General features: G+C 41.1%; 1 protein-coding gene across 1 annotated transcript; it reads right to left on the reverse strand.

Annotated features, from left to right (window-relative positions):
* Nucleotides 1–32: 32 nt before the first annotated feature.
* LOC308327082 (extracellular calcium-sensing receptor-like) lies at nucleotides 33–26,872 on the reverse strand (the record flags this gene model as incomplete). The annotated part of the gene is made up of 12 exons (XM_080780221.1): nucleotides 33–82; nucleotides 2,436–2,630; nucleotides 12,339–13,235; nucleotides 13,336–13,459; nucleotides 13,535–13,759; nucleotides 16,483–16,758; nucleotides 18,938–19,144; nucleotides 20,442–20,711; nucleotides 21,287–21,373; nucleotides 21,711–21,988; nucleotides 23,418–23,424; nucleotides 26,780–26,872. Coding segments are annotated over 12 exons (2,709 nt in total), but the record flags the coding sequence as incomplete, so codon positions are not given.
* Between the last annotated feature and the right edge of the window lie 309 nt (nucleotides 26,873–27,181).

A 27,181-nucleotide genomic window follows, 5' to 3' on the forward strand; every position in this document is an offset into this window, starting at 1 on the left:
GACCACCGTGGCGTGGGTCCGTCACAACTCACCTTGGGTTCGGTTGCAATTGTCTTGCGATCGTCTTCGTCTTCGAAGCGAGCTGGAGCGAATGGACACAAGAAAGATGGTAGCCTACTGGCTTTCTATCCACGCTGAAGCCGCGAGAGAATCTAGTTCCTCGGATTGGCATAGAGACACGGTGTCATGTTCGTAAGGTTTCAAGGTGCATTACCGCCACCTAGTGTACTCTTGGATTTACTACATTCTTATTGTACTGTACATCTGAACCAGATGCTTATAAAGCCAACAGCGCCATGTTTCTCTTGTTTAAATGCAAAACATTTGGTTGTTTTCTGAAAAACCTGTGTTACACAGCATATTCTATATTACACATGCACACACAGCCTACATGGCTTCGGAGACTGTTACATGCACAGTGCAATCAGACATACAGACTAATATGAGGCTCGCATAGCCTTTTGAACTGATCTCTGCATACAGTTGTATATGGAATAATGAGAACAGTAAAGTGTGGCACTGTGATGTGAATATAAAGGAAAGAATAAAAGGAGATGAAAAAAAAAGATAACTTGTTACTCATCTGTTATTGCAATGGTTTGATACTATTTTGAAGCAATGGGAAGGGCTGTGATACTTGCCTAAGTGATAAAAAATATTTTACGGTGAAACTGTAATTGAGTATTGTTGATTGTGATTTGACAACAGAATGTATATATTGCTTTATTGCTTTAGAATGCACATAGTCACTGACTTAAGATCATTTGGCAGCTCTTATGCAGAGAATGCACATTCATGTTGTGGACAACATTTATTTTTCAGTACCTACAAGGATTGTGTTTGACATTACCTGTGTATCATACCTGTTTAAGTCACATAGGCAGTGGCGGTGCGTCCATAGGGGGCGCTGGTGCGCCGCACCACCATGCACAACCCCTTAATAAAACGTGAATAAGAATGACTGAGAAACGAAATCTACAGCCTGTAATATATTTAAAATTAGCAATCCAGAAACGTAAATATTATATTATATAAGTAGCCACTAACTAAAGGCAGTGATTAAAAGTTGTTTTATGCTGACACATTACTATTATGCCTCCATGAAATGTCAAATGTTATTTACGTGGTATAACGTTTTTGATTGGTTAGTGTGTGTCACGTGTTGGTGCGCGTCCATCTGTAGCCCTTGGTTCTCAGCACTGAAGAGTAATGCATTGCACATGTCTTGCAATCTTAGAGTATATATACAATAGAGAAGACACCCAAGTTCTCCTCCCGTCCACTTGCATTGAGTTGCTCAGAAGCGCATGAGGCGAATCCACTCCTCCTTCCGGTTAGGAACAGTGTGCATTCTGGATGGATTGTCCTCAAACACATGAACGCGCGACGACCGACACATGAACTAGCATCGTGCGTGTGTGTGCGTGCTACTCGTGGTGAACGCGCATGGTATGTTGGCAGCAATTATCCATGAGTAGCTGTCTGTCTGCCTGTCTATGAGTAGCTGTCTGACTGCCTGCCTGTCCAATTCTCCATGAGTAGCTGTCTGTCTGTCTGCCTGTCTATGAGTAGCTGTCTGCCTGCCTGCCAGCCAGCAAGTTGGTTAACAGAAAATAAATTGTTATGGCTGAGTAAAATAAAATACAATAAACACAATTTGCCTGAAAATAGATTACCCAGCTATGACCTTTTTCATGAAAAAAAATGAGTAGTGATATGGCTGACTGAGTAAAATAAAACAATCTACCTGAAAATAGATAGCTATAAGTGAAGAGCAATTTCCGCAATTTCCGCAATTACCATTTCCGCAATTTCCGCAATTTCCATTTCCATTTCCGCAATTTCCTCAATTTCCATTTCCGCAATTTCCATTTCCACCACTTCCGCAATTACCATTTCCGCAATTTCCATTTCCACCATTTCCGCAATTTCCGCAATTACAATTTCCGCAATTTCCCCTTTTGGTGTTTTAAGCAATGTTATATTTTACCTATTGGAAAATAGCAGGTATACAAGCCCATAGCTTGTAGATCTGCCTTTTTTGAGAAATTGTGAAAATTTGGCACAAATCTTTGAATATATATTCTTTTAGAGTGAATGATTTTAACTCAAATCTTTGCTTCTGAGGGGGTCCCTGAAACAACATATTTTCAGATGGGTTCCTCTCCATCTCTCTCCTGTAGCCCTGGGTGCAAGTATTGCAGCAACCATAACTCAAGACGGATGGAACTATTGGATATAAGTTTTTAAAAAATACTCAAGTTACAGTGATACGTCCACCCTGCAAACAGGACTACAAGAGAGATGGACATTCCTCCGCTGTGTTGGGGCTTCAAAGAATATCGAGCCATTTAAAAGTAATTTAAACACAAATTGTACCTTAAATGAATAAAGACTCCTTTACATGTAGGTTTTGGGAGGAACCGTCTAGTTACCTTTTGTACTTGGGGGTCCGGCCTCTGTGTAGCGAGCCTTTTCCCGGATGAAATCCCGCTGCTCTCTCAGGAGTTTGTTCTCCTCTTTTAGAATCCGTATTTCCTCCTTCAGAAGCCGGTTCTCGCCTTTCTGAGTTTGCAGGTCAGTTTTTATTTTGGCCATGGTGGACGATGGCCGCTGCTGAATTTCTTGAACTAAAAAAGATACAGAAAGATATATTTATTACCTAAAATGTTATTTTACCATGTTTATTCAAAACTCAAACACCTGCATGTAGGAAAAAATAAAACAGGGATGTGGGTAGGGAAACAAACCTATACCTTTACAGAGCATCATGAAGCTACCCGGACCCACCCACCACAGACATCAGAAACATTATGAAAATCACATAATTGTCTGAGTGTTCACCTGCTGCCATCCCCCCCCGGAAACAAATATTATAGGTTAATAGGTTGTATCAAGTTCTGTGGTGCTTTTGAGTTAGCCCTACGTGGGCATGATGAAAGTGCAGACTCAGTAAAGCCTGGTGTTTTTAGAGGCTTGGTGAATTTTGTAGCATCACTAGATGCAGTTGTACATGAGCACCTGCAGTCTGCTACTGTGTTTAAGGGAACATCTAAGACAGTACAGAATGAACTCCTTGACTGTATGCTCCAAGTTTTGAGAGAAAGCATCATAGAAGAAATCAAGATTGCAGACTTTGTCTCCATACAGGCTGATGAAACAACTGATGTTTCCACTCAAAATCAACTGGTGATTGTCTTCCGCTACATTGGGCAGCTGATTCAGGAGGTCATTAGTAGGTTATATCCTGTACAACGAGAGAAACAAGACGGCAGGAATCAATTTTAAATATGAGTATGACATATGCACCAGGGATTATGTGATGTGCCGTTTACAAGACCATCCTCCACGTCTATGTTTCTGATGATCATCACAGGTGCACCTTCTGCAACTTTCAAGTTGTCAAGGAGATCCTTCTGCTGTCCTGTACAGGGTCTGGCAAGTGGGGTCATCTGGTGATTCCCTTTACCTGTCCTGAAGTCGTTTGCGGGTATGTCCACAATGTCAGAGTGGAGGTTATACAATGATTTTGTGTTATGTTCAGCCACCTCTTTGTTGGTTGCGAAGATGTGGACAATGTCCTTAGGACACCGATCACGCTCGGTCACTCTCTGAGTAAGGAGATCTTTGTCTGGGTCATTTAACGGATCGTTCTTTGCTTTGACCCTCAACCTATTCAGAAGTTGTGCGTAGGGCACATCATTTTTCTGTCGCATGATGTCCGTCAACGTGATCATGTGAAAGTTTTAATTGAAAAGGTTTGGAGCGCCTTCCTCGTACACGCAGAGTGATTTCCCTTTTCCCACTGGAGGGATTTGTTCTGTATCTTTTCTGGCTTTTTCTGTTTTTCTTTTTCTGTTTTCTGTCTTTTTCTGATGCAATAGATTTCATCTTTGCTTCTTCAGAGCGCACTCTGAGGTGGACTTGACATAACTCATTGTACTTTCTTCTGATTTTGAATGCAGAACGGATGTCACGACGCATCTTGAATAATGGGTCCGTTTTGGATTTATAGGCCATGTACAGCTTCATGTGTTTCCTGACCTTTTTCCTGAACTGTACATTTTCCTTGAATCTCCTGTGTCCATGTGCCTTGGTATAAGCCTTTTTCTTCTTTCTGAAGTCCTCATCTTCATGGTACCTCCGACGTTGATAAGCCTTCCGTTTCTTTTTGAACTTGTCATCTTCATGGTACCTCCCACGTTCATAAGCCTTCTGCTTCTTTTTGAACTCGTCATCTTCATGGTACCTCCGATAATCATAAGCGTTCTACTTCTTTTTGAACGCCTCATCTTCATGGTACCTCCCATGGATATATGTCTTCTGCTTCTTTTTGAAGACCACGTTTCTGCTGTATTTTGCTTTAACGTATGCACTCTTGTATTTCTTTTGCTGTAGGTTGACATTTTCATTGGTTCTGCATCGCATGGCAATGTATTTCTGCATGTATTCCTGCCTCTTTGTCTTAGGTTTTTCCTTGGTTTCAGAATGTAGTTGATTTTGTATTTTTCTCATCATTTTGTGTTGTCGGTGTTTATTATATTTTTTTATAGTGTCTGACATCAATTGTGGTTTATGCACTTGTATGCTTGGCAGTTGTGGTGGGTGGGCATTTGTTTGTACAAATGTCACTGGCATGAAGTCAAACACTAATTTGTCAATCTTGTCTGGGGTATGCAAGAAGTCAATTAACTGGTCAATCTTAGCAAACATGTCATCCAACTGACTGAAAATCATCATTACAGCTTTTCCTCCATTACAATCAGACAGAGGTAGGCCATCAGCACTTCTGTTGTGGGAGTCAAAAAGTCCATATCTTCCAGACCCGTCTCTAAAAACAGCAATGGTGTGTGGTGATACTGTTAAGAGTGCATATTGAACATCTGTAGACAGACACAGTCTTTCTTGAAGTTTCAGGAAACAAGTCTTTTGGCGATGCTGTCCCTCAACTCGCATATAGCCCATCTGCACTTTAGATTTGGTCACCGAGTACTTATTGTGTTCTGTTTCTACATTGAGAGGTGTTTCCTCCATTGTCAGGAAGTGGTTGTTAAATAGTTTCTTTCTTTTGAGTTGTGTTATTGTTGTTGTATACAGACTGTCTCCCTTGTCTAGTATCTTGTCCAGATGTTCCGTCTTCAAGTCAAGACCTTCATTTTGGTATGCCAGAAATGTCAGAGCCATGCAGGTACACTGCCGATCCCTTCACATGTTAGAAAATGAAGGATGACTCTGGCTTTTGGATGCCTGCACAAATGTAACAGAGGGTGGCACAATGCATGCTTGTTGTACAGGGTAATTTTTGGAAATGTCCATGGCCTCAATAATGTTGTCTTGTTCTTCAACATCAGATTGTGCATGTTGCTCAGCAGTTTGTACCAAAGGCTCCATGGTTGGAGTAATTGTCTCTTGTGTGCCTTTATTGTCATCTATGCAACTTTTTTGGGATGAATGCCTTTTTTAGCAGCCACTGATTTCCTCCCAGGACGAGGCATGATGCCACAAAGTTGTAGATTCTGAAATGTAATAAAAATTACAGTCTTTACCAATGGGTTGTTGGCAAAATAGTAGGCATGTAACGATACACTCAACTCACAATATGTTAGAGGGTTTTTTTTAATAAATATGGGTATAATATTGATATATTGATATACGATGTATATCATTACATGCCTACAAAATAGTGTTCAAAATCATATGCTAACATTAGATAGTTATATCCATAACATGCATTGTGTTGTGCACATATCAAAACAAGTCACTGAAATATAATTGACCAATGCAGCAAAATGTTGTATTTTAGGCAAAAATGTATTAGTTTAAATGTATTTTCCCTTTGAGGTCATAGTTGTAGCTCATCTACAAGCTTACAATGTGTAGTTTCATGAGTTATGGCATTGTAGATGAATTGTTTAGCAGTAAATGGTTAATTTGCATGACTGAATAACTTCTCCAACACACATACCTGTTATGGTCAATTCAGTTATTCTGTCTGTCAACAGCTGTGTCCACCAATGGAATCTCCAGCTGAAAATAATGTAGGAAATATAGTAAATATATTTGAGTCCTGGTGAAAGGTTTCTCAGTCACATTTTGACAATTACAATGTGTGACCAGATTTGACTGAGAACGTGCAATTGTGCAAATTCCAGCTTTTCACCAGAGGAGAAAAACAATGAGTTTGAACTTTGAACATTACAAACAAACTTTGCAAATAACGTGTCGGGGTCCAAGCAATTCCTTCTGAATCTGTGCTATCATGCGTTGCTCTGTCTTTTTTTCTGTCTGCCGCTGCTGACAGCAAGCAGTGACAGGGGAAAGGGCAGCGTCGCATTGAGCCTCCACATGTTGTTAGCTTGAAGATCTGCTCTTTTTTGCGATGGACACCGCCGTACTACAGAATATAAATGTAGGTATAGAACTGCGAACTATAGAACTATAGAATGTGCATTTGTTGTATCAGAGGCTTGTCTTGATCACGATTGAACTTGTCAAATTCTGTAGTCGCAGTGGTGCATCAAATTGAAATTTACAACTCGCACGGTGCTATTTTTAGTAGCATATGCGAATACCTAGTTACACTGTCGAGCTCTAGTCTAAAAAATACAGTAATTGCAACACCCCCCACACACACACACACACACACACACTAAGGGATTAAATTACAAAAAGTGAAAATAGTAGAACTACAAGCTCACTTTTTTTCTGTAGTGTGGCATTGGTCCAACCTCCCGTTAGTCCGACCATTACCAACACCATCCCAAACTCTATAACTAAGCCTAACCTCACAGGAATCCACAGGTTATTTACCTGCAGCACAGGTGAATTCTAACCTGCAACACACAGTCAGACTAATGGGAGGTCTGACATAAGGGCAGTTCCCAATTTTCTTAATGGATAAGTAGATTACAAGTAGACTATTTGAAAATAATCAAAGTGAACAAGTTGGTTCATTGCATCTCTTTCTGTCACTTAATTTCGTGGGGTCTATGCCAAACATTCTCCTCCTCAAGTCTCGTTCTGTGTTTCACTCTTTCCATCTCAACCCCTCCCCTCTTCACCTCTCACTCTCTCGATCTCAACCCTCTCCCCCCCTCAACTCTTTCTCTCTCTCTCTAAAAAAGATGTTCAAAATATATAATATTGTCATAATATATGTATAATATATATATATATATATATATATATATATATATAGAGCCTAATCACAGACTGCTGGACATTCACTGGAGAGCACTCCAGGCATAAGGTTGAGCAACCCTTTTTTGGTCCCACCTGGTTTCTTAGGAGGCACTATCAATAAAGTCTCTTCAATAGTTTGTTCCACAGTAATTCAACAATCTGGATGGATAATAAATAGGTTGTTTGGTCATAGTAGTAACTTAGTAAGGACTAAGGAGTAGTAACATAGCCTACACTTGCTGCAGTAGGTGTAAAAGATATGCAGTCACCTTCACTCTGCGCTCCAACAATATCACTACCATGTGAGGTATGACAGCAGTTGAGCCAAATAAGTCCATACTAATTATCCATAATGTATAAATATGGATAAGAGTTCAGGACAGACAGGCCTTTTCGGGGAGGTTAGATGGTTAACTTAGATGTTTAACTGCTCTTCTGGGGTCATGTCAAAATTGGTTTCTACGTCCTCCTAAACTCAGTAGGCCTATGGGGACCAGGACAATTCCGGCTGTCTGTTGGTGTATTATGTTGGTCATGTCCATCTATGGTACATGGTGGTACAGACTTACAGTATATTATAAAAAAAAATATTTTTAATAATTGTTACCTAAAACCCGGCTATAACCCACTAACCCTACGACACTGTGGTATTGTGGTTTTGCATATTCAGACTATTACCCCAAAACAGTATGTATACTCACTCTGCTTCTCTTCTGAAACTGGCAACTGCTATCACATTTGATCACTCCTGGATGTCAGACTATAACACTTGTATAAACCAATGAATAGTGTGACAGTGCTTTAATATGTGGGCACAATTATGGAAACTGTGTATACAAAACATATTTTGTGATTCAAAGTAACGTCTAAATGGTTTCTACATCTTCATAAACACTTACTACACCGTTACACTACACTATATTATTACACTTATCATAGTACATGGTATCATATTACACATGTCATAGCAGCATCCACCCACCTGGGAGGTACCAACATGGACTTCCAGAGCAGTACATGGACCTGGGAGAAGTGGCAATTCAATAAAACAAGCAGAAAGCCTGCAACACTCCATGTGTTTGGAAACAACAATAGAGCCACAACATAGTGAAAACCCTTTATCCTTTTCTTTATTGCTTAAAGAATACAACTTTGTAATCAAATGAATGTGTATCAATTACAACCACGTTATCTATGTTTATATTAAGGGTTTACCACACAGTCGCATTGCAAATGTTTGATAATACACCAGAGGTGGGCAAAAGAACAAATTCAGCCCAGATAACAAAGCATTTTACAAAGTAAACATCCTTAACATTGTGTACATTTGCTTGGATGCACTCTGCAGCCAAGCATCACATAGCTCCTACACCTCAGAAAATCACTACCTCAGGGTGTTATGCCTCATTCATACTTTACTACTACAATAGCGAACCTACAAGCTCACAACACCTCCATTTTATATGCATTGTGAGTTTGAAGGTCTGTTATTTTTGCGTGCGACGGAGCATACATTAGGCACTAGTCTGTCCTATGTCTTTGGTTCTATAAGTCAAAAATAGTCAGATTCTGTAAGGTGTAGCTAGCTAGTTAACAATACTGTGGTGGAAAGTAGGAAAAGAAAATGCATCAACATAGTGTGCAACTCAACTAAAACAAAATGTCCTTTTTTTAACAGAAATTGAAATACATATTCACAACCGCTCCAAAGAATTGACAAGCAACCATTTTGTCCAGGATTGACATGTCCAGAGGTTCCTCAGTAACTATGCGATCACAGTAATCTAGTGAACGGATGTGTTCACACTGATCATAAGGAAGACCACTCCGTTGTGCCAACTGCAGGTAGCTCAGGCATTCATCCAATTCACACCGTGTTCTCTGTTTTTCTCCCCAGCATTTCCGTTGGACATGTATCGGTGTAGAAAAGCCATGGCCAGTTATGGTCATTTATGTAATATGGTCCCAGCAAACCAGGCACAAATCTGCTCTTTTATTTGCATACGCATCAAATGGCGGGTTGGCTGGCACGGTTTTTGGCGCAAAGTAACCACAGTATGCCGCTAATCAACTTACAACTACATACTCTATATAGTATATGTATACGTATGTCTTACGTCATCATTTAGAGCTAGTCATACGTATACTATATACATAATCAGTAAAATAAAATAGAAAATTGTGCCTGAGCTGCATTTCATGTCATGAAAGGTGCTATACAAATAAAGTTTTATTATTATTATTATGATCTGCTGGAACCAGAGTACGTGGTGTGTGTATGACTAGCTCTCAATGATGACGTAAGAAATATGGTCATTTATGTAATCTGGTCCCAGCAAACCAGGCACAAATCTGCTGTTTCCACTTGTAGTGGCCCAATGTAGTTCCGCCAGTGTGTACGGACACACACACACACACACACACACACACATTTGAATTATTTTATTTGGATCTGCACAAGAGGCGTAGACCCAAACACTGATCAGAATTAGGTTATACATTATATGGTTCAACCAGATATAGCTGCTGCACATGCTTAACACACATACACACACGGGCTGAGAGAGACAGCGAGCGGTCTCTCCCTCTCTCTCTCCAAGATAATTAAGGTATAGAAGCCAGCGAGCGATACAGAGAGAGACAGACGACCATATTTATTTCAATTCAACATATACGCACGGCCTCTTTGAAGACCCCCCCCCCCCCCCCCACAGGGAGAGACCGATCGACTTTCTTTAATTCCTTATATAGGGGGTTGAAGCCGTATCGAAAAGTCTTAGTGAGCGAGCAGGCGGAGCGAGAGAGAGAGGGAGTGAGAGAGGGAGATAATTATCATCATTATTATTGTATTATATATATTACATTATATTATGATATATAATATAATATATATAATATATGTGACAGATAGGCCTATAGATCTTTATCTAATTAATTAATTAATTAATAATATGGCACCCACTGTAACAACAATGCACCCAAAACGTGCTCTTCCCCCTTCTCTCTCTCTCTCTCCCCTCTCTCGCACGCACGTTGCGCGCTAGTTCTCCCGTGTCGGACTATTGTCCTGTCTAAACTACGATTTGTCTGAGTATTGGTTGAACTTCTGTCTGTCTGTATGTCTAACTGACGGTAGACGGTATTTCGGTCAAGGACCATTGTCCCGTCGGGCGTCGGCTATTTGGGTGTCGGAAAAAAGACCGCCTCCCCTTTTAAAGACTTACCATTTTACCATTTGTGAGGAGAAAAACTTTTGTTTTGTTTTTTTTAATCCAAAATGAGTTAATATCACAGGCAGACTCTTCACATGCTAGAGCATGTCTGAAATAAATGTCATGTAAATATGAAATAAATGCTTAAAACATGTAGCTAGGTGTAATGTTACTTAGAGACCACAGAAGTGAACCTTTCAATCCCGTTTTCTCAACTTGCTGTTTTCTGCAAGACATTACTCTATAAGCCATATATCCAAAACTGGTGGGTCAAACTGAAAAACTAATATGTCAATTTGAAGCTATGATTCCCTGCTTTCATACGACATGAAAAAACGAAAATTAACCCTCAGACCCTCAGTCAAATTTAGTCACATTTTTATGCGGATGATATCCAACTGTATTATTATTCCAAGTGCCCTGCTGATTTACATTTTAATATTTTACATAAATGTACAGTATATTAGCCATTAAAGCATGGATTTCAGACAATTTCCTCTAGCTAAATTAGGCCTAAACTGACACTCTTATTGTTGCCCCCAAAAGCATTATTGCTCCTTTGGACCACCACCATCTAATTCAAAATGCTGCTGCCAGATTGTTAATCAGGCCCAGCAGACATCACTCCAGTCCCCACCCCAGGAATACTTGACTGACCTGGTCCAATGCTATGTGGACGCTAAGTCCCTAAGATCTGCTAAACAGGGTGTATCTGTATCTGTAGCCCCTATAGACTTTGGAATACTCTTCCACAAGTCTGTGGACATTTGTAAGACTTTAAACTTACTATTTGAACAGGCAATTTATTAATTGTTCTGGAATTTATTTTCCAAATTTCCATGCTGTCTTGTTGTGCTGCTTGAGATTATTGTACAGCCTTTTTTGTCTGCTTTAGGGTATTGAAGCAGATAAGGTTCATGAAATAATGATTAACTAATGCTTAATGCTTTAACTAATTAGTTAAGCATTATTTCATCACAATTCATCATTAATTCATGATGAGTTCATCATGAATTAACTGTAGTTAATCATGATTCATGGCATTAATGATTTAATTTATAGATCGGATTTCTTCGGCCAAATCTATGCCCACGATGAGTGCTCAAAGGCGGGTAGGTTTAGTCAGCAGACTCGGTCTCTCTGGAGGTCATTTTTCTCAATTCTATGCCCACGATGAGTGCTCAAAGGTGGGTAGGGGTCTGTCCGAAGCTCATCCTGGGTATAGATTTGGGCAAAATGGGGGAGTCCAAAAATGATCCATAAAGCACCAGGGAGAGCTCCGGACTCATGCCCACTTATCGTGGGCATATAATTGAGAATAATTACCTCCAGAGAGACCGAGTCTGCTCACTAACCCTACCCGTCTATGAGCACTCATCCTGGGCATAGATTTGGGCGGAACTTTTTTGATCAATAAATCATCTACAAATCATGGTTAACTAATGACGATTCATGATGAATCATCATCATCATGAATTCATGATGAATTGTGATGAAATAATGATTAACTAATGTATTAGTTAAGCATTAGTTAATCATTTTTCATGAACCTTATCTGCAAGTGTTACCCTGTTTTGTTTTGTATTGGCTTTCACTGTATGTAAAGCACTTTGCGAGATCTCTCTGTGAGAGGTGCTATATAAATAATATGTACTTAATTACTTATCAGCGCAACATAGGACTAGGTTTTTAAGGCCACTGAGAATCTAAATTGACCAAACTTACTGAACTTAGCCTTTAAAGCAGGGTAATTAACTTTTGACCAACTTTGATTCATGATAGATGATACGTGTCCGCATTATGACTGATTACTACTTTAATCTGGTAGCAAACATAATCTTCTGCCAAAAAGGTTATCAGCTAATTAATATAATCATATATACATTTGTTTTAAAATACAGACAGAGAACATATATTGTCGTTGTTTCTACATATTCGTGGCACCTCTGCCCATGATGGATTTCTTAGTGTTTTTCTCAGGTTTCATAAGGATTATGTAACACTTTGGTCCAAACAGTGCCACCAAAAGGCCAAAACTAGATGCTAAAATAGCAAATACCTCCACTACATCTGCATATTTGCCTGGAGAGCTGATATATGCTGGTATGAAGGCTATCCACACGGCACAGAAGATTAACATGCTGAAAGTGATTAACTTGGCTTCATTGAAGTTGTCTGGAAGATTCCTTGCCATGAATGCTAGTAGGAAGCTTATTAGTGCCAGTAAACCAATATAACCTAACAACACCGCAAAACCAACTGTTGATCCCACAGCACACTCATAGACTATCTTATCACTGTGATATTGTGTGTTTTTATGAGGAGTTGGTGAGGCAGACACAAGCCAGGTTATGCAGATTGCTGCCTGGACACAAGTAAGAACCAGAACTGTTCCTCTCTGCTGCATGGCACCAAAATATTTCATAATGTCTGCACCCCCAGGCTTGGAGGCCTTGAAAACAGCCAACACCACCATAGTTTTTACCAGGATACATGAGACACACAGCACAAAGCTGATTCCAAATGCTGCATGCCTCAGCTGACAAGTCCAGAGTCTCGGACGACCAATGAACAGAAGTGCACACAAGAAACATAGTTTAAGTGACAATAAGAGAAGGAAGCTGAGTTCTGAGTTGTTGGCGCGTACCATGGGTGTGCTTCGATGATAGATAAATATTCCCAGGACAATGGCACAGATAACTGTGCCTAGCAATGAGATGATTGTCAAGGAGATACCCAGGCCCTCATGGTAAGAGAGGAACTCCATGCTCTTAGGGACACAGTGGTCACGCTGGGGACTGGACCAAAAGTCCTCTGGACAACTGGTGCACTCTGTAGAGTCTAACACACAGGAGAAGATTAAAGGTACATACAAGTAGAGTGTAATCAGCCTAAAGATAACAGTGTAAGACAATCACGAACATACATAATATAAACCTACCAGTCTCATTGCTGATCTCACCCTCAGAACAAGCAATGCAGTCAAAGCAGCAGACAGGTTGTCCTTTCCTTCTGGCCACACGTGTTCCAGGGGAACAGCTCTCACTGCACACTGACTGAGGTGGCTATACAGGAAATTAATTAAACTCAGTCCAAACTAAATTACATTCATACAGTTATTTTTAGAATACCAAAGTTACCTTTGCAGATTCAAAGCTCCAGAAGATTCTGTCTTCATCAAGGATGAGTTCTTCCCCTCCAGCTGATTTCTTGACCACACCTACATTGTGAACATTTGTGCTTCCATCAGGGAGCCACATCCAATTCAAGACATCACAGATTGGTATGGCATTACCATTCTCATCAAATGATACTTGATCTCCAAATGATGTCGTGAAGTTGACCTTTTCCAGGTAATACACAAGCTAAAAATGTTGATGATCAAATGTATTAAAAGCAAAAACATACTGTATACAAGATACACAATAGTGACAATGGCAGGGACTGTTGCTGTATTTACTCCAGTACCTGGCCTGTAGACCCGTTCGCAATTTGGTGTTAAGGGAAATTACTCACTTGAACTGAGTCAATTTGTCCCTATATGAAAAATCACCAATACAGTAAACAATGGTCGCCATTGGTTATGATGAAATTCCTACTTTCTTTTGTTTTTGAGTGTATATACATGTAATACCACCATTTCAACTAACTGTGGTGTGTGGAATTAATTTCTGATATTGCAATGACCATTTTGGATGATTTTGAACTTGAAAGGTCATTGTAGTGAAGATTGCACTTGTATTGCATAGGGTACCAGGATGTTATACACAGGTGGGTCATATGTGATTAAGTGGTGGTGATTACATGCAATGTGACTGTGAGTTGATTCAGTATACCGAATGAGTAAAGTCTACAAGGCAGCCCTGTGTCCGGTTTGTTTCAATACTTATATGTGAATCTACAACACTACAGTCATGATCAAGGTAATTTTGCTATTCGGAAGACACTGACCATAACCTGGCCATTCTCAGAATTCTGACATTTACAATGAATTTGAACAGCTTCGTAGCTGGAGCCTTGGACCTGTGCAGCAGGGAGACCACACAAGAGTAAGCCTTTTAGAGTAAATATGGACATCTTCCATCGATCCTAATTCCTAATAGGGCATAGCAGTGCTGTTATCTCTTTTTTTTTTGCAACACAGAGATTTCAGGCCATTCAGGCTCCTTGTGAATCATGATTTTATGTCCAAAGATATTTGAAAACAGCCTAAAAGGGCAATTTATGAATACATAGTATATAGTATAATTAAATGACACAATTTAAGGTTTTATGGTCAGGAGCCTGGGTGGCTTGGTTGGTTCCAAGCAGGGGGGCAGTCAGACATATTTTTTGTGAAGTCACTAAGGAAATGAAAGTTCATATAATGGCCTGTTGTGGCGCTATCATTGGGCTCAAAAAAACCCATGGCCCCATAGAAGTACATGTATTTGGGCCCAACTTCAACTAGACTGTATTACCTTAATAAACATGGTCATGAATACTTTTTGCTTCCAGTCACTAGTTTAAAGTCTCATTTTGAATGTCATAATATTATTTTTGGAAAATTATGGCCCCATTTATAAAAAAAAATGACCATAAAGTCGTGCATGTTCTGAGGGGCGTGGCTACCGTTACAGTCTATGAACGGGATCCCCCACCCACTCGAGTCAAAATAAAAACCAACAAAGAAGAAGGGGGGAAGTCGCGCCTCGTTGTCTGGGCCAGCCAATGGGCCAGCTGGGCCCAAACGGATCTAGAAAGATGGCGACTTCCATTGCAAGGACTGACAGGCTTCATTTTACGTTCATGTTAGACCCGGGGAACGCTTTGTCCATATTTTTTACAGTCTATGGTTCCAAGCCTAAACCAAGTGGTGACCAATTGAATATTTCTTGGAAATGTCTATGGGAAAAAAAAAGTGTGGCACCGCAAAATGGTCACCACTGAGTGTTTTCATGGCATGTCTCCGGTTTATTTCTGTTATGTTGCCGTTGTTTGTGATGATGGATCCAAGGTAGGTGAAGGAAGTCACAAACTCAACTCAATGGTTTAGCGGCATTATTCCTAAGGCGCATTATTCCTGAGACGCGTTGGTCCGACTTGCTCCATTACCACACAAAAAGCCACGTTGTCGGACTAATGTGTTGTCGGAATTACGAGCAGATCCCGATTTTAATTGTGCAGAGACCTCCTGTCTGAAAAGACATACGCAGGCACAGCTTGCCCTGACCAATAGGGCGGCCAATGTAGTATCTACATTATCTATTTATCAATGCATATTGTCGCCTTCTTAAAATGATTGGGCCTAAGTCAGTTTAAAGGCTTTCAGGAAAAAATAAATAAATGATCCACAACAAAACTAATAAATGAAATGTCTTAAAGGACCACTTCACCACTTTTCAACCTATCTTCATATAATAGGTCCTCACTAATAATCATGAAAAAATGGCACGATTTATTTCTACTCAGTCTGTGTCTTATAGGACGGCTGTGGGCAGTTTAGAAACCGTCTTCCAGTGACATCATGAGGCAGATATTTTTTTAAACAAGATTTTTTTACAAAAATATTTAGATTTTCAATATCGTGAGAGCTTCCATTTTCGCATTGCAACTTTTCAGGACTAGAAAGCCTGCAGTTTCTATTAGCTTGTATTCCCCATCGATGATGTCACTGGAAGACGGTTTCTGAACTGCCCACAGACCGAGTAGAAGAAAATTGCGCCATTTTTCATGATTATTAGTGAGGACCTATTATATGAAGATAGGTTGAAAAGTGGTCCTTTAATAATTTCACCAACAACGTCTATAAATAGTATAGTCTATTTCACTTTCACTGACTGTTAACATAAAGAGGATTACATAGAATTAAATAGGATTAAACCTTAGACTTTAGACTTTAGACAATTGCTTGGCCTATCTCAAGTGTGATAAGACATTTTACTGAAAAGGGGCAGGGTCTGCATGACCCTTTTCAATTAGGATTTTGGTAATTTTACCAGAGATGGCCAGGAGCTGACTTAGACAAAAAGAAAAAAGACTGCCATTAGTTTAAGGCCATTATTATTCTCAGTCAAAATCCAACTATAAATGTGTATTAATATCACACCTGCCATGGCTGTATTGTCTGCAAACTGGCACAGCTGTGCCCAGCAAAAGGCCCTGTTCCTGGCACACACTGCAACATGTCATGGAGGGCATGGGCCAGAGCATACACAGCCTTGTACACGTTATACTCTAGTCTGAGATCAGACACATCCAAAAGGGTACTTTCTGCTGTTCCTAGGTCCTCTTGTCCAGTACACACCCTTCCACCAGCGTCCACCCACTCTGACGGAAGGGGTGCAAATTTACACTGAAATGTGTTCTCCCAAAAATGCCTCACCTGAAGAAACACAAGTGAAAGAAGGGGGGAAAAGTGAGAGAAATGTAATACAAGGGGTCCGCGACCCCAAGGGGGTCCTCGGGGTTACTATTGGGGGGCCGCCAATGTTTTCCTTTTCTTTATTTCACTACATATGTAGTGAGAGTCCCTGCTTAATCTCTCTCAGAGAAGACCCCTGGTAAAACTATTGCCCTATTATCACAGTTACTATGCTGCTACAATGTCAAAGGAGCCTAACCAGCCTGAGGGCGAGAAGACGTCACATGCACGCAAGAAGCCGTGTGCATGCATCCGCCTGGGTGACAGCAGACTGCTGAGTGAGCGCTGGCGCTTTGGCATGGGGGGTCGGATCAACATATGGAATGAATTCTATACTGGCCATATATGGAGCATGTCTTGAGTGTAGGGTTCGATGAGGTCAGATCAACATATGGTCCATATATGGAGATTTAAGGGTGGCAGCGGGGGCAGTGTCTGTACATGGTTTGATGAGGGCCCATGCAGGTAGGGCCGGGCCTTAATTTCCGGGCCCCGAGCGCGGCTGCATTAATAACTAAATAATAAATAAGGTATCAGAGACATCGAAGAGGAATGATGGATGGGGAAGGATCAACATGGAATGTCAGAACATATCTGACATATGGAGATCTAAGGTTTTGAGGTTTGAGGTCAGATGTAGAGTTGCTGGCCAATAGTGATGACATCAGGGATCTTCATATACGTATGGGCTTAATTGCAACAGCAGGTCATATTAACTATGACATCGACCTGGGCACCATATATGGGGGCCTTCCCATGTATGGGGATTTTGACCTGTGGTCGCAACAAAAATAAATTTGTACAAAAGAAGTTGAAAAAGGAAAACAACCTGCACACTGTCTTCAAATGCAGTGACCAACTTACCATATACGAATATACAGTACTCATACCCCCCAGCTATGGGACGTTATCAGCCAACTACGTGCATGTTCGTACCCCCTTGGTATACTCTGTGTATGTAATGGTTGAGCCCCACGGCAGGTTTTGGCATACGGTTGCCAGTGTTGTACCCGAACGCGTTCAAAGAACAATCGTTCACAAACTTGTTCATATTTAGGGTGAACGTGAAGTCGTGAACTGAATGTACTGTATTTCTGTTTGATGAACGTCATTGTGAACGCGTTCTTTTCTGGCGTGTGTGAACGTCACTTTTTCACGTTCAACTTCGTTCAAGAGTGAGTGTTTCAATAGAGCCTTCCAGGCGAAATCCCCGGCACTAAAACACACCCTAAACATGCCTTAATATCTAGCGGAAAAGTCCCTATCCGACACAAATTAACTAATCTTTCTCAGCCGTCACTGGAGCGTGCATCTAGCTACTGCATGATGATCATGCACGCTGACAGACAGACACTGTCCCAACTCCTAGCACAAACACTGAGGAAACTTGTATTTTTAACAAGAAGGCTTTGAGGCCGGGTATCTCTCCACGACGGATGGGCAACGGGCCGGCCCGCGCATCACTACTAGCTTGGCATACAAATGCTGTGGTACTGAGAGAAAAAATCACCATTATACCACTGTAGCCTACAAATCCCAAATGACAGATGCTTCCCCAGATTGATTGTGATACTACTACTACTACTACTAATAATAATAATACTAATAGTAATAATAATAACAATAATAATAACAATAGGCCTAATTGATGAGACAATTGGCTGAATATGGTGAGCTTTGAAAGCCTCTTTGCATGCAAGGCTTAAACAAATGGTTGAATATGCAACACAATTTCAAAAATTCAACTATTTGCCACCCTGCCATTAACTTAAATGAACTACAACATGCATGTTTATGTCCCTCAAACATATGTCTAATGGTTTGATCTTTAATCACCACTCTGATATAACCAGTCCTTGTCATTTATTTCTGGCTCCTGAAGCACTTTTTGCAGCAGTACCACAATGTCATTAAATACTGATGCTAGATAAACCCAAGCTAATTTCTATTCCATGCCAGCTTGGAAAATCAACATGGTAAACAAAGTGCAAAACCAAATGTGGAATTGAACACTGGAGGTGTATCGTTATCACTATGCTGCTAACAGTGTCAGAGGAGCTGAACAAAAGAAAGTTTGATTCGTATGTGCCCATACACAATAAAGAATGCCTCAAACCTCAAAATGAGACAAAAGACTCACTATAGTATTTTCATGGCTGCCGTCAGGATCATTTTCAGGATGTATTTTTAACAAGAAGGCCTTGAGGCCGGGTATCTCTCCACGACGGACGGCAACGCCCACCGTACCTCTAAGAAACGGCATGAAGTGAGGAGTCTGGAGGTTAGGATCTGTTACCCAGGCCACGTCAGCGATCCACTGAAGACCTGTCGCATTCTGCCTCACCACCTGTTTGTTGAATGTGTTGAACAACAATAGACCATAATTATTCATGAAATGCCAACCCGTTGCCAGCCGGCTTTTTCCAATACAAAATGCCAACATGGCCGACGTGGTGTGACTGTTAGCCCATTTAGACCTGAGGCCGATTCTGCGAATGTCTTCTAAACACTTTTCTGAACTAGAAATGCACTCTTATCGAGCTGCCAACTTGCGCTTCGCACACAAGTTGTCCATGAATGGCCTACTTAAATCTGTTACGTCATCCACATATGTCAGTTTTTAGATAAACATACATAGTTACATCATCACCCAATCCCTGATTGCCCGAGCGATGCCACCAACACACGGCCCCAATCCAATTGGTCGAGGAGCCACCGACATACGCAGCAAGCTGCCAACTTACGCTCTGATTGGCCGAGCGACGCCAAAAACTCGCAATCCCTGATTGGATTGGCCGAGCGACGCCACCAAAGACAATACACAATCCCTGACTGGCCGAAGGTGTCACGGACATACGCAGCCGAATACAGTACTTGCGCCGCTCTGCTTGTGAAAGTAATAATAAAAAAATGCCACAGATGCTTTCTCGGATTGTATGGGATACTACGAATACGAAGAAAAATACAACTATAACTATACAATTTTATTATAAGTTTATTATTATTATTATTATTATTATTAAAGATATGTTAATAGTCATTATAGTTTTTTGAGGGGCGCTAGCCCCTCCTATGCCCAGCTTTGTGGGTCTGTGTCGTACCCCATAGCGATGATTTGATTGGCTGAGCACGGGATGTGATGTATGATGATGTATGGTGATAAGAGCGCCCCTCACTTCACACAAGTGTGATTTTTATATAAAATGATATCTTCACTTCAACGTAACTCTTTTCAGATTATTTTTAACCCATACTTTAGCTACTGAACAATCTTACAAGCTCATAGCGCGTGCCACGCTATGAGCTTGTAGATCTGTAGAATTTTGTGACATTGCTTTTTTAGTGGGCCTCCGCCTTCCGGTCTAAATGCATTAAAGCTGCTATAAGCAATAATGTATTTTAATTACCTTTTATTTTTCTTTTTTTTTGGTATTCAGACAGACAGCAATTGGTAGAACGCTCCCCAAAAAATAGCCTCTGTGACACATCGGCATTAAAAGATTCTCCTAGAAGCTTTGTCATTGGTCGATTTGCCTGTCTGCTTCCTGAATATAATACTAAATTATTTTTGGGAGCGTTCTACCCATTGCTGCCTGTCTGAAAAAAAAAATAAGCTTTAAATGAACATGGATCACAATACCAACCTCCTCCATGAGTTTAACAATATGGTTCCCATAGAGATACACAATGACCACACGAGCCGTGGAGCTCCTCATCACGGTGACAATCCTCTGCAGTTCAGCTGGGTCGTCGCCCCAGGGAAAAACCTCCAAATAAGCCAGGCAACCCCAACCAGACTGGGCCAGCTCGGACTGGAAGAGTCGGGCGGCGTTGTGGCCATAGGCGTCGTCACTGATCAACAATCCTGCCCAGGTCCACTCAAACCGTCTCATAATCTGGAGCATAGCTTCCACCTGATTGGATGGAGAACGTAGGGATGTGTGTTTAGGCTAGATTATTCACATAGTTGTAAATCAGTGACTCTCACGGATTTCACAATGAAAAGGTTTTAATCGTTCTCTGTTGATGTCAACAGATTTCACAATGAAAAGGTGTAATCGTTCTCTGTTGATGTCAACAGAGACCTTCAGCTCCAGCAATAATGCAATTTACAATTTAAGCATTTAGAAGACACTCTTAATCCAGAGCGACCAGAGCGAAGAACAAAAACATGGTATACATCAAATACATAAAAATTGTCATCATGACTCGTACGTAAGCTAAGAACCTAACAGTGGAATATCTATATAATGAAAATATGCGTATACACTATACTATAGTGTCATGTCTAAGTCTAAATTACATAAATTGAGCCTGTACATATACACCTGTAAGGTCGGCGAGGCTGGGGCAATTGATACGGGCTAAAATGGAGTGCACACAAACAAATGAGAGGTGACACACAGTATCAATTGCACTCACTAGAGGAATGTTTTTGTGGAACATGAACTACTTGATACCAACTCATCTATTGTCTGTAGAAGTTCACCTGGAAGGCATTGTTTGGGATTGTTCTAAAGAAGGAAGGGAACTGACTGCGGTCACTCAGACAGGTGCACAATGCGTAGTAGCTTACCTGTACAAGGAGGAAAGAAAAGTCATTATACAACTTTGCTGTTTAGTTGCTGTCAGGCAGAAACCTTGCATCTCCAAGGGTTTAGGGTTATGTCTTTTTGTAAATGTGCAAATAGACAATCCACAAACACATCGCAACACGCTGGAACTTGTAGATTATTTTCAATATTATAATTTATTTGTAACATATGACATATAACATATAACCCGACAGCGACAGATTATATACTACATTTAGTTTTGACAAATTTCATTCGTACGAAGTCATTCGTACAGCATATTATATTGGCAAAACAAAATAAATAATTAAGCATACATCAGATCAGCGAGAAACTTACCAGGGGCACTCTGTACAAACCTAAGATACTAGAGATGGCAATAGAATGTGACGAGTGATCGCCCACAAATCCGAGCGCTGGAGGAGAGCCGACGCAGCTCTCATCCAGTTGAAACTGCTCCTCTCTGCCACTGACCAATGACAACGGTGCACGGAAGGCAACTCCGAGAGTGAAACAGTTACTGTAGAGACTGTATCCCAGAGTCACGTTGGGTAGCAGGCTGGGGTTCCTGTTGATCTCAGTAATTGCAAAAGCCATGGTCTGGGCCCATCTGAACCCTTCAATGTGAAAACTAACACAACATGCCACTGTTTGTATTTTGATTGCATATTTGTTGAGAATTTACAACATAAAGCACTATGTTAGTGTTAGTGTACCACACAACATTGACTCGCTATTTCCATTGAGGAGGTTTAATAGGATCACCGTAGATGTACTCAGCCAACACTTGTCATGTTTTACCTTATGAATGATTATTAGCTTTTTTGATATTATAGGTCATTGCTGTGTATTGTTGCCTGTTTTGTAGTGTATGTTTAGCAAAGACATGTGTAGTTTTGAAAAAGAGACTGTGTCTCAATGTGTTTTTTACTGGTTAAATAAAGGTTAAATAATACATTACATCAAATTACATCAAAACAAGGTCCATTAATGATGTCTTGCTATTTTATTTTGTGACACTCACCCATAGCAAGTGGGGTCCTGTGGCTCGGAGGTGAAAGACAGCTCAGGGAACACAGAGGAGAGGTAAATATCAAACAAGCCACCCAGAATGAAGTCCCCGTCCTTGTAAATTCTGTTGAGATTGAACTGTGCCTGTAACTGGCAAGAAGAGGAAGGTGAGGCGGACAGAGGAGAGAATGAAGCAAAGAATATCAAGGTCAAGTACAGGTACGAAAGCAGGCGTGTGTCTAGAAAAGCCCCCATGACTGTCCACCTCTGTTTAACCCCCTCTCAAATTCTTTGTCTAGTTGTGTATACTTATATAGTGCTGTGCCGTCCTCTGTGGCAACGTATCGCATTACGTAATCTTTCACAGCACCCATCTGGGCAGAGGCAGAATAGTAAGAGTCGGAACAATGGGGTTATGCACCACCTGGAAATATAACAAAGATAGTTATTTTCCAGCACTTTATAGGGAATATGCCTCACTTGATTTTAGAAAACTGTGTGAAAACTTAATGTCCCTAAGCTTCCATTTGAGCCCAACATGACCATTCTATCTTGAAAAAGGCTCTTTCTGTAGTCATATAGCTTTCCAGAAGCCTAGAATCTAGCAATAGGTTCAAATGTACTGCTAATGCTGTCATCTTTAAGTTTGAAATATGTGAATACGCGCAGGAAGACAAATGCTTTTAAATGGTGTTTATTATATTTATTACATGGCTTGGTTGAATGCTTGATTGTGATTGGTCAATCACTGAATTCAGAGGTCTGTTATTTATTGATAATGACCGCTCCTCTCTATAACAGACCGATGGCTAATCAACGCCAGCTTTGATCAAAGCCTGCCTCAGACCACTCGACTCGTATCAATCCGCACTTCCGCACTAAGAGGTTCCGGCCGCTACAACTTTCAAACTTTGTTGTTGTTTACTATCGCTTGCACGTTGATTCTCCACAGAACACAAAATGGACGATTCATTGAAGGTTAATTTTAACATATTTGGAGAAGATGAAACATTTGATTCCTGGTTAATGGCTGACCTGTCACCTGTAAAGAAAAAAAGAGAAGAGAAGAAAACAGCGCGGACAAAGCCAGGCGACACCAGAGACATTAAAAGACACAGAGAGCTCAACGACAATGAAATCGATAACATTGAAGAAGACAGACATGAAATAAACACAAAGCGAACCACTGAATGCGCTATGAAGGTTTTAAGAGACTGGTTAGTTGAAAAGAAGATGTCAACAGACTGACACATACAGAGCTGAAACCCTGAATCAGCTGCGTCCGTTGCGTTCGTTTTATCTGTATGAAATACCAATGGAAATTCCTACTCAATTGCCAGTTACATTGCCACTTAGGGCTGGGATATGTCGCCACTACTCAAAGCTTGACATAATGAATTGTGTTGCCTTCAAATCCAGCAACTGGGTGTTCTGTCATCTGTCATTAAAACAATTCACAAAACGGGTCAAGACGTCAGCCAACACCACCCCTCTATCTCAGACCACATATTTGCAGCTTATCAGGCACTCAGAGTTGCTGTCTCCCAACACAGCAAGCGGACTGATCCATAAAGTATGGTTTGATGTCCAACTGGCAAGGCGAGGACGAGAGGGAAATAGTCACTTAATTTGACAAGAGCAGCAGATTCGTCCATTATCACTGTATTAAATATATGAAATCAACCGTTATCAGGACATTGTAATATGGCTAATATGGCCATACTGGCATACTAGACATTGTGTTGTTTGGCAGTGCATGCATGCAGCAGGGTGGTGCAGACATAGCCTGGTCAAGTAACTCCCCCTGCTGAACGTGTCATTTCCAACTCTATTGTCGGGGCATGGAAACTAGGGGCTACTAATATTTACTATTCTCTACCTATCGGGACGTAACTCGGACGGCGCGAGTCTGGTCTGGTGGCCGTTGCAATGCTCAGCACGGCGACTCGCACGACGGTGCCTATTGGTTGTTCAGTTTGACCCACCAGTTTTGGAGATGTCTTGTAGACAACAGCGAGTTGAGAAAACAGGCTTGAAAGGTTCACTTCTGTGGTCTCTAACATTACACCTAGCTATGTATACTTTAGTTTTTTTCAACCAAGGTTCATGTTTTAGGTTGTTATTAGAGGAAGTAAAAGTTCAGTCAGACAACTCAAGGAGGATGTAATATATATATTTATTGAATATAAGATAATCAATGCAATATATTTATTATGGTTTGGCGATGTATTGGATCTGCTTTTTAGGTACGGGTCAAGCGCATCAGTCCCGACCATAGGGACTCCGAATCCCCCGTACCTAAAACAGTAGTTCAGTCAGACAACTCAAGGAGGATGTAATATATATATTTATTGAATATAAGAAATCAATGCAATATATTTATTATGGTTTGGCGATGTATTGGATCTGCTTTTTAGGTACTCAGGATCAAGCGCATCAGTCCCGACCATAGGGACTCTGAATCCCCCCCGTACCTAAAACAGTAGATCCAAAATGACAGGTGGTAGCTGGGGTGGAGGTGGGTGCGCACTTGTATACCGCAGCGTAGAGTATACAATAGAAAGCAGCAAGCAGAATTGAGCGCAGCCAGCAAGACGGCAAAGGATGTATGACAGCAGCACGCTGATACACCAGCAGTGGGCAAGCAAGAAGGCAGAGGAATGCAAACCTCTGGTTCAAGTAGCCGGTATGAGAGATGGGGTGAGCTGTGATTGGCTAAGTGCATCATGCGGATGATGCTGCGGTGGCCCAATTAACGGCCGACGCGCTGACTGAGGTTCCCTGACTGAACTTGCTCTGCGCATGTCTACGACAGGCACAAATGCTCATATCCAAAACGACAGGTGGTAGCTGGGGTGGAGGTGGGTGAGCACGCACTTGTATACAGCAGCGCACAGTATACAATAAAGCATTAGCAAGTAAGCAAGCAGAATGAGCGCAAGTTGTATGACAGCAGCACGCTGATACAGCAGCAGTGGGCAAACAAGAAGGCAGAGGAATGCAAACCTCTGGTTCAAGTAGCCGGTATGAGAGATGGGGTGAGCTGTGATTGGCTGAGTGAATCATTGACAGGGGGGCGGGGGCATTCGAGCATAGGGCTAAATATGTATTTCTTTACAAAATATTATGGCGATTTTTTTATTTACTATAGTCCTATTATACCCCAGGAAATTACATCTGGCCACAGAAGATCACATGATCTACTGAATGTGAAGGTAGCCTACTGGGGGGAAGCAACACTGTGTGTTATAGGCTCAATATGTCAGTTTGACACATTCAGTAGATCTCGTGATCTTTTGTGGCCAGATGTAATTTCTTGGGGTCTAGTAGGACTACCTTACTTTACTTAACCCTAGTAAATAATAAAAAAATAAATCGCTATGACATTTTGTAAACAAAATACATATTTAGCCCCATGCTCGAATGCCCCCGCCCTGTCAAAAACTGCCAAAATCCCTAAAACGAAAGAAAAATTGACACTCAAATTTAAATGTGTTGCCCAGGTCAAATAATGTCACATTTTAACCCTGTCTTACACCTATCCCCAAAATTAACCATAAGATGGAGATAATATAAATACCATAACTCTTGAAGTAAACAACATGCAAGGTTCAAGGTTGTCTTTATTATTTGTCTCCCTTGGGAGAAATTTGTCTTGGAGACAGAGTCACAGCTGCATACGAATAACAGACACGTTCACATACGAAAAGGAAAAACACCATGAAACACCGGGAAGCACCCTATGATCCGACGGACCATTGCTCCGAAGGAGCATTAATCCGAGGTGCGCTGGGGGTCGGGAGAGGGTGGGTGGTTAGGTTTAGGTCTCTGCCCCGGGGGAGGTTAGGGTGAGGGTTTGAGGTAGGTTGTCGATCGGACCAATGGACCGTCGGCATATTGACGCGGACCCGAAACACCCACATACACAAAACAGAGATATTGCACACATTCCCTAGATAAAGTGCAACTAGTCAAAAAAGTGCTTTTGGCAATCTCTGAGTCAGTAAAGTGCATTCGGCAATCTCTGATCGAGCATTTTGATTGACAGGGGAACAAAAGAGTGTTTAAATCTATTATACACACACCGTGGAGTTATATACCTCCTACCGGATGGCATTAGCTCGTATTCTCGGTATAATACATGCAAGGGGTCAGATACACTCAGGGGGGGGGGGGGTGGACATGCCCATGATCTTCCCAGACATGTTTGCTAGCCTACTTATTTGAGATTTGTATTTCACAGTTAGATTGCCAAACCAGCTGGACATGCCGTATCTTAGGATTGACTCTATACTAGCTCTGTAAAAGGTCAACATGATATTTACACTGACTCCAAAAAGCTTAAGTCTTCTGAGAAAGTGTAGACAGTGGTGTATCTTAGAACACATTGTTGTTACATGCGTTTGCCAGCTCAGGTCCTCGTCGATCTGTACTCCCAGATACTTATACGAGGGGACCTGTTTGATGTTATGGTCATGGACACGAATCATATTGTGGTCTCCTATGGACCTGGGGTCCACTATGACCTCCTCTGTTTTGTTTACATTTATTTTCAGATGGTGTAGATCACGCCACTCTATAAACTTGTCTACTCCCTCTGTATGGCTGAGGATGTTATTATCACTCTTGAGCAGACTAAGTATCACGGTGTCATCGGAAAACTTGATAACAAACTGATTTGGATGTGAGCTGACACAGTCGTCCGTGTACAAGGTAAACAGAAAAGAAGAACTGACTGTTCCTTGGGGCACCCCTGTACTACACAGTGTCTCCTCTGAGAACACCAAGTTAAATCTCAC

The sequence above is a fragment of the Protomyctophum bolini genome (assembly GCF_963924005.1).
Source record: "Protomyctophum bolini genome assembly, chromosome: 13".
Classification (NCBI taxonomy): domain Eukaryota; kingdom Metazoa; phylum Chordata; class Actinopteri; order Myctophiformes; family Myctophidae; genus Protomyctophum; species Protomyctophum bolini.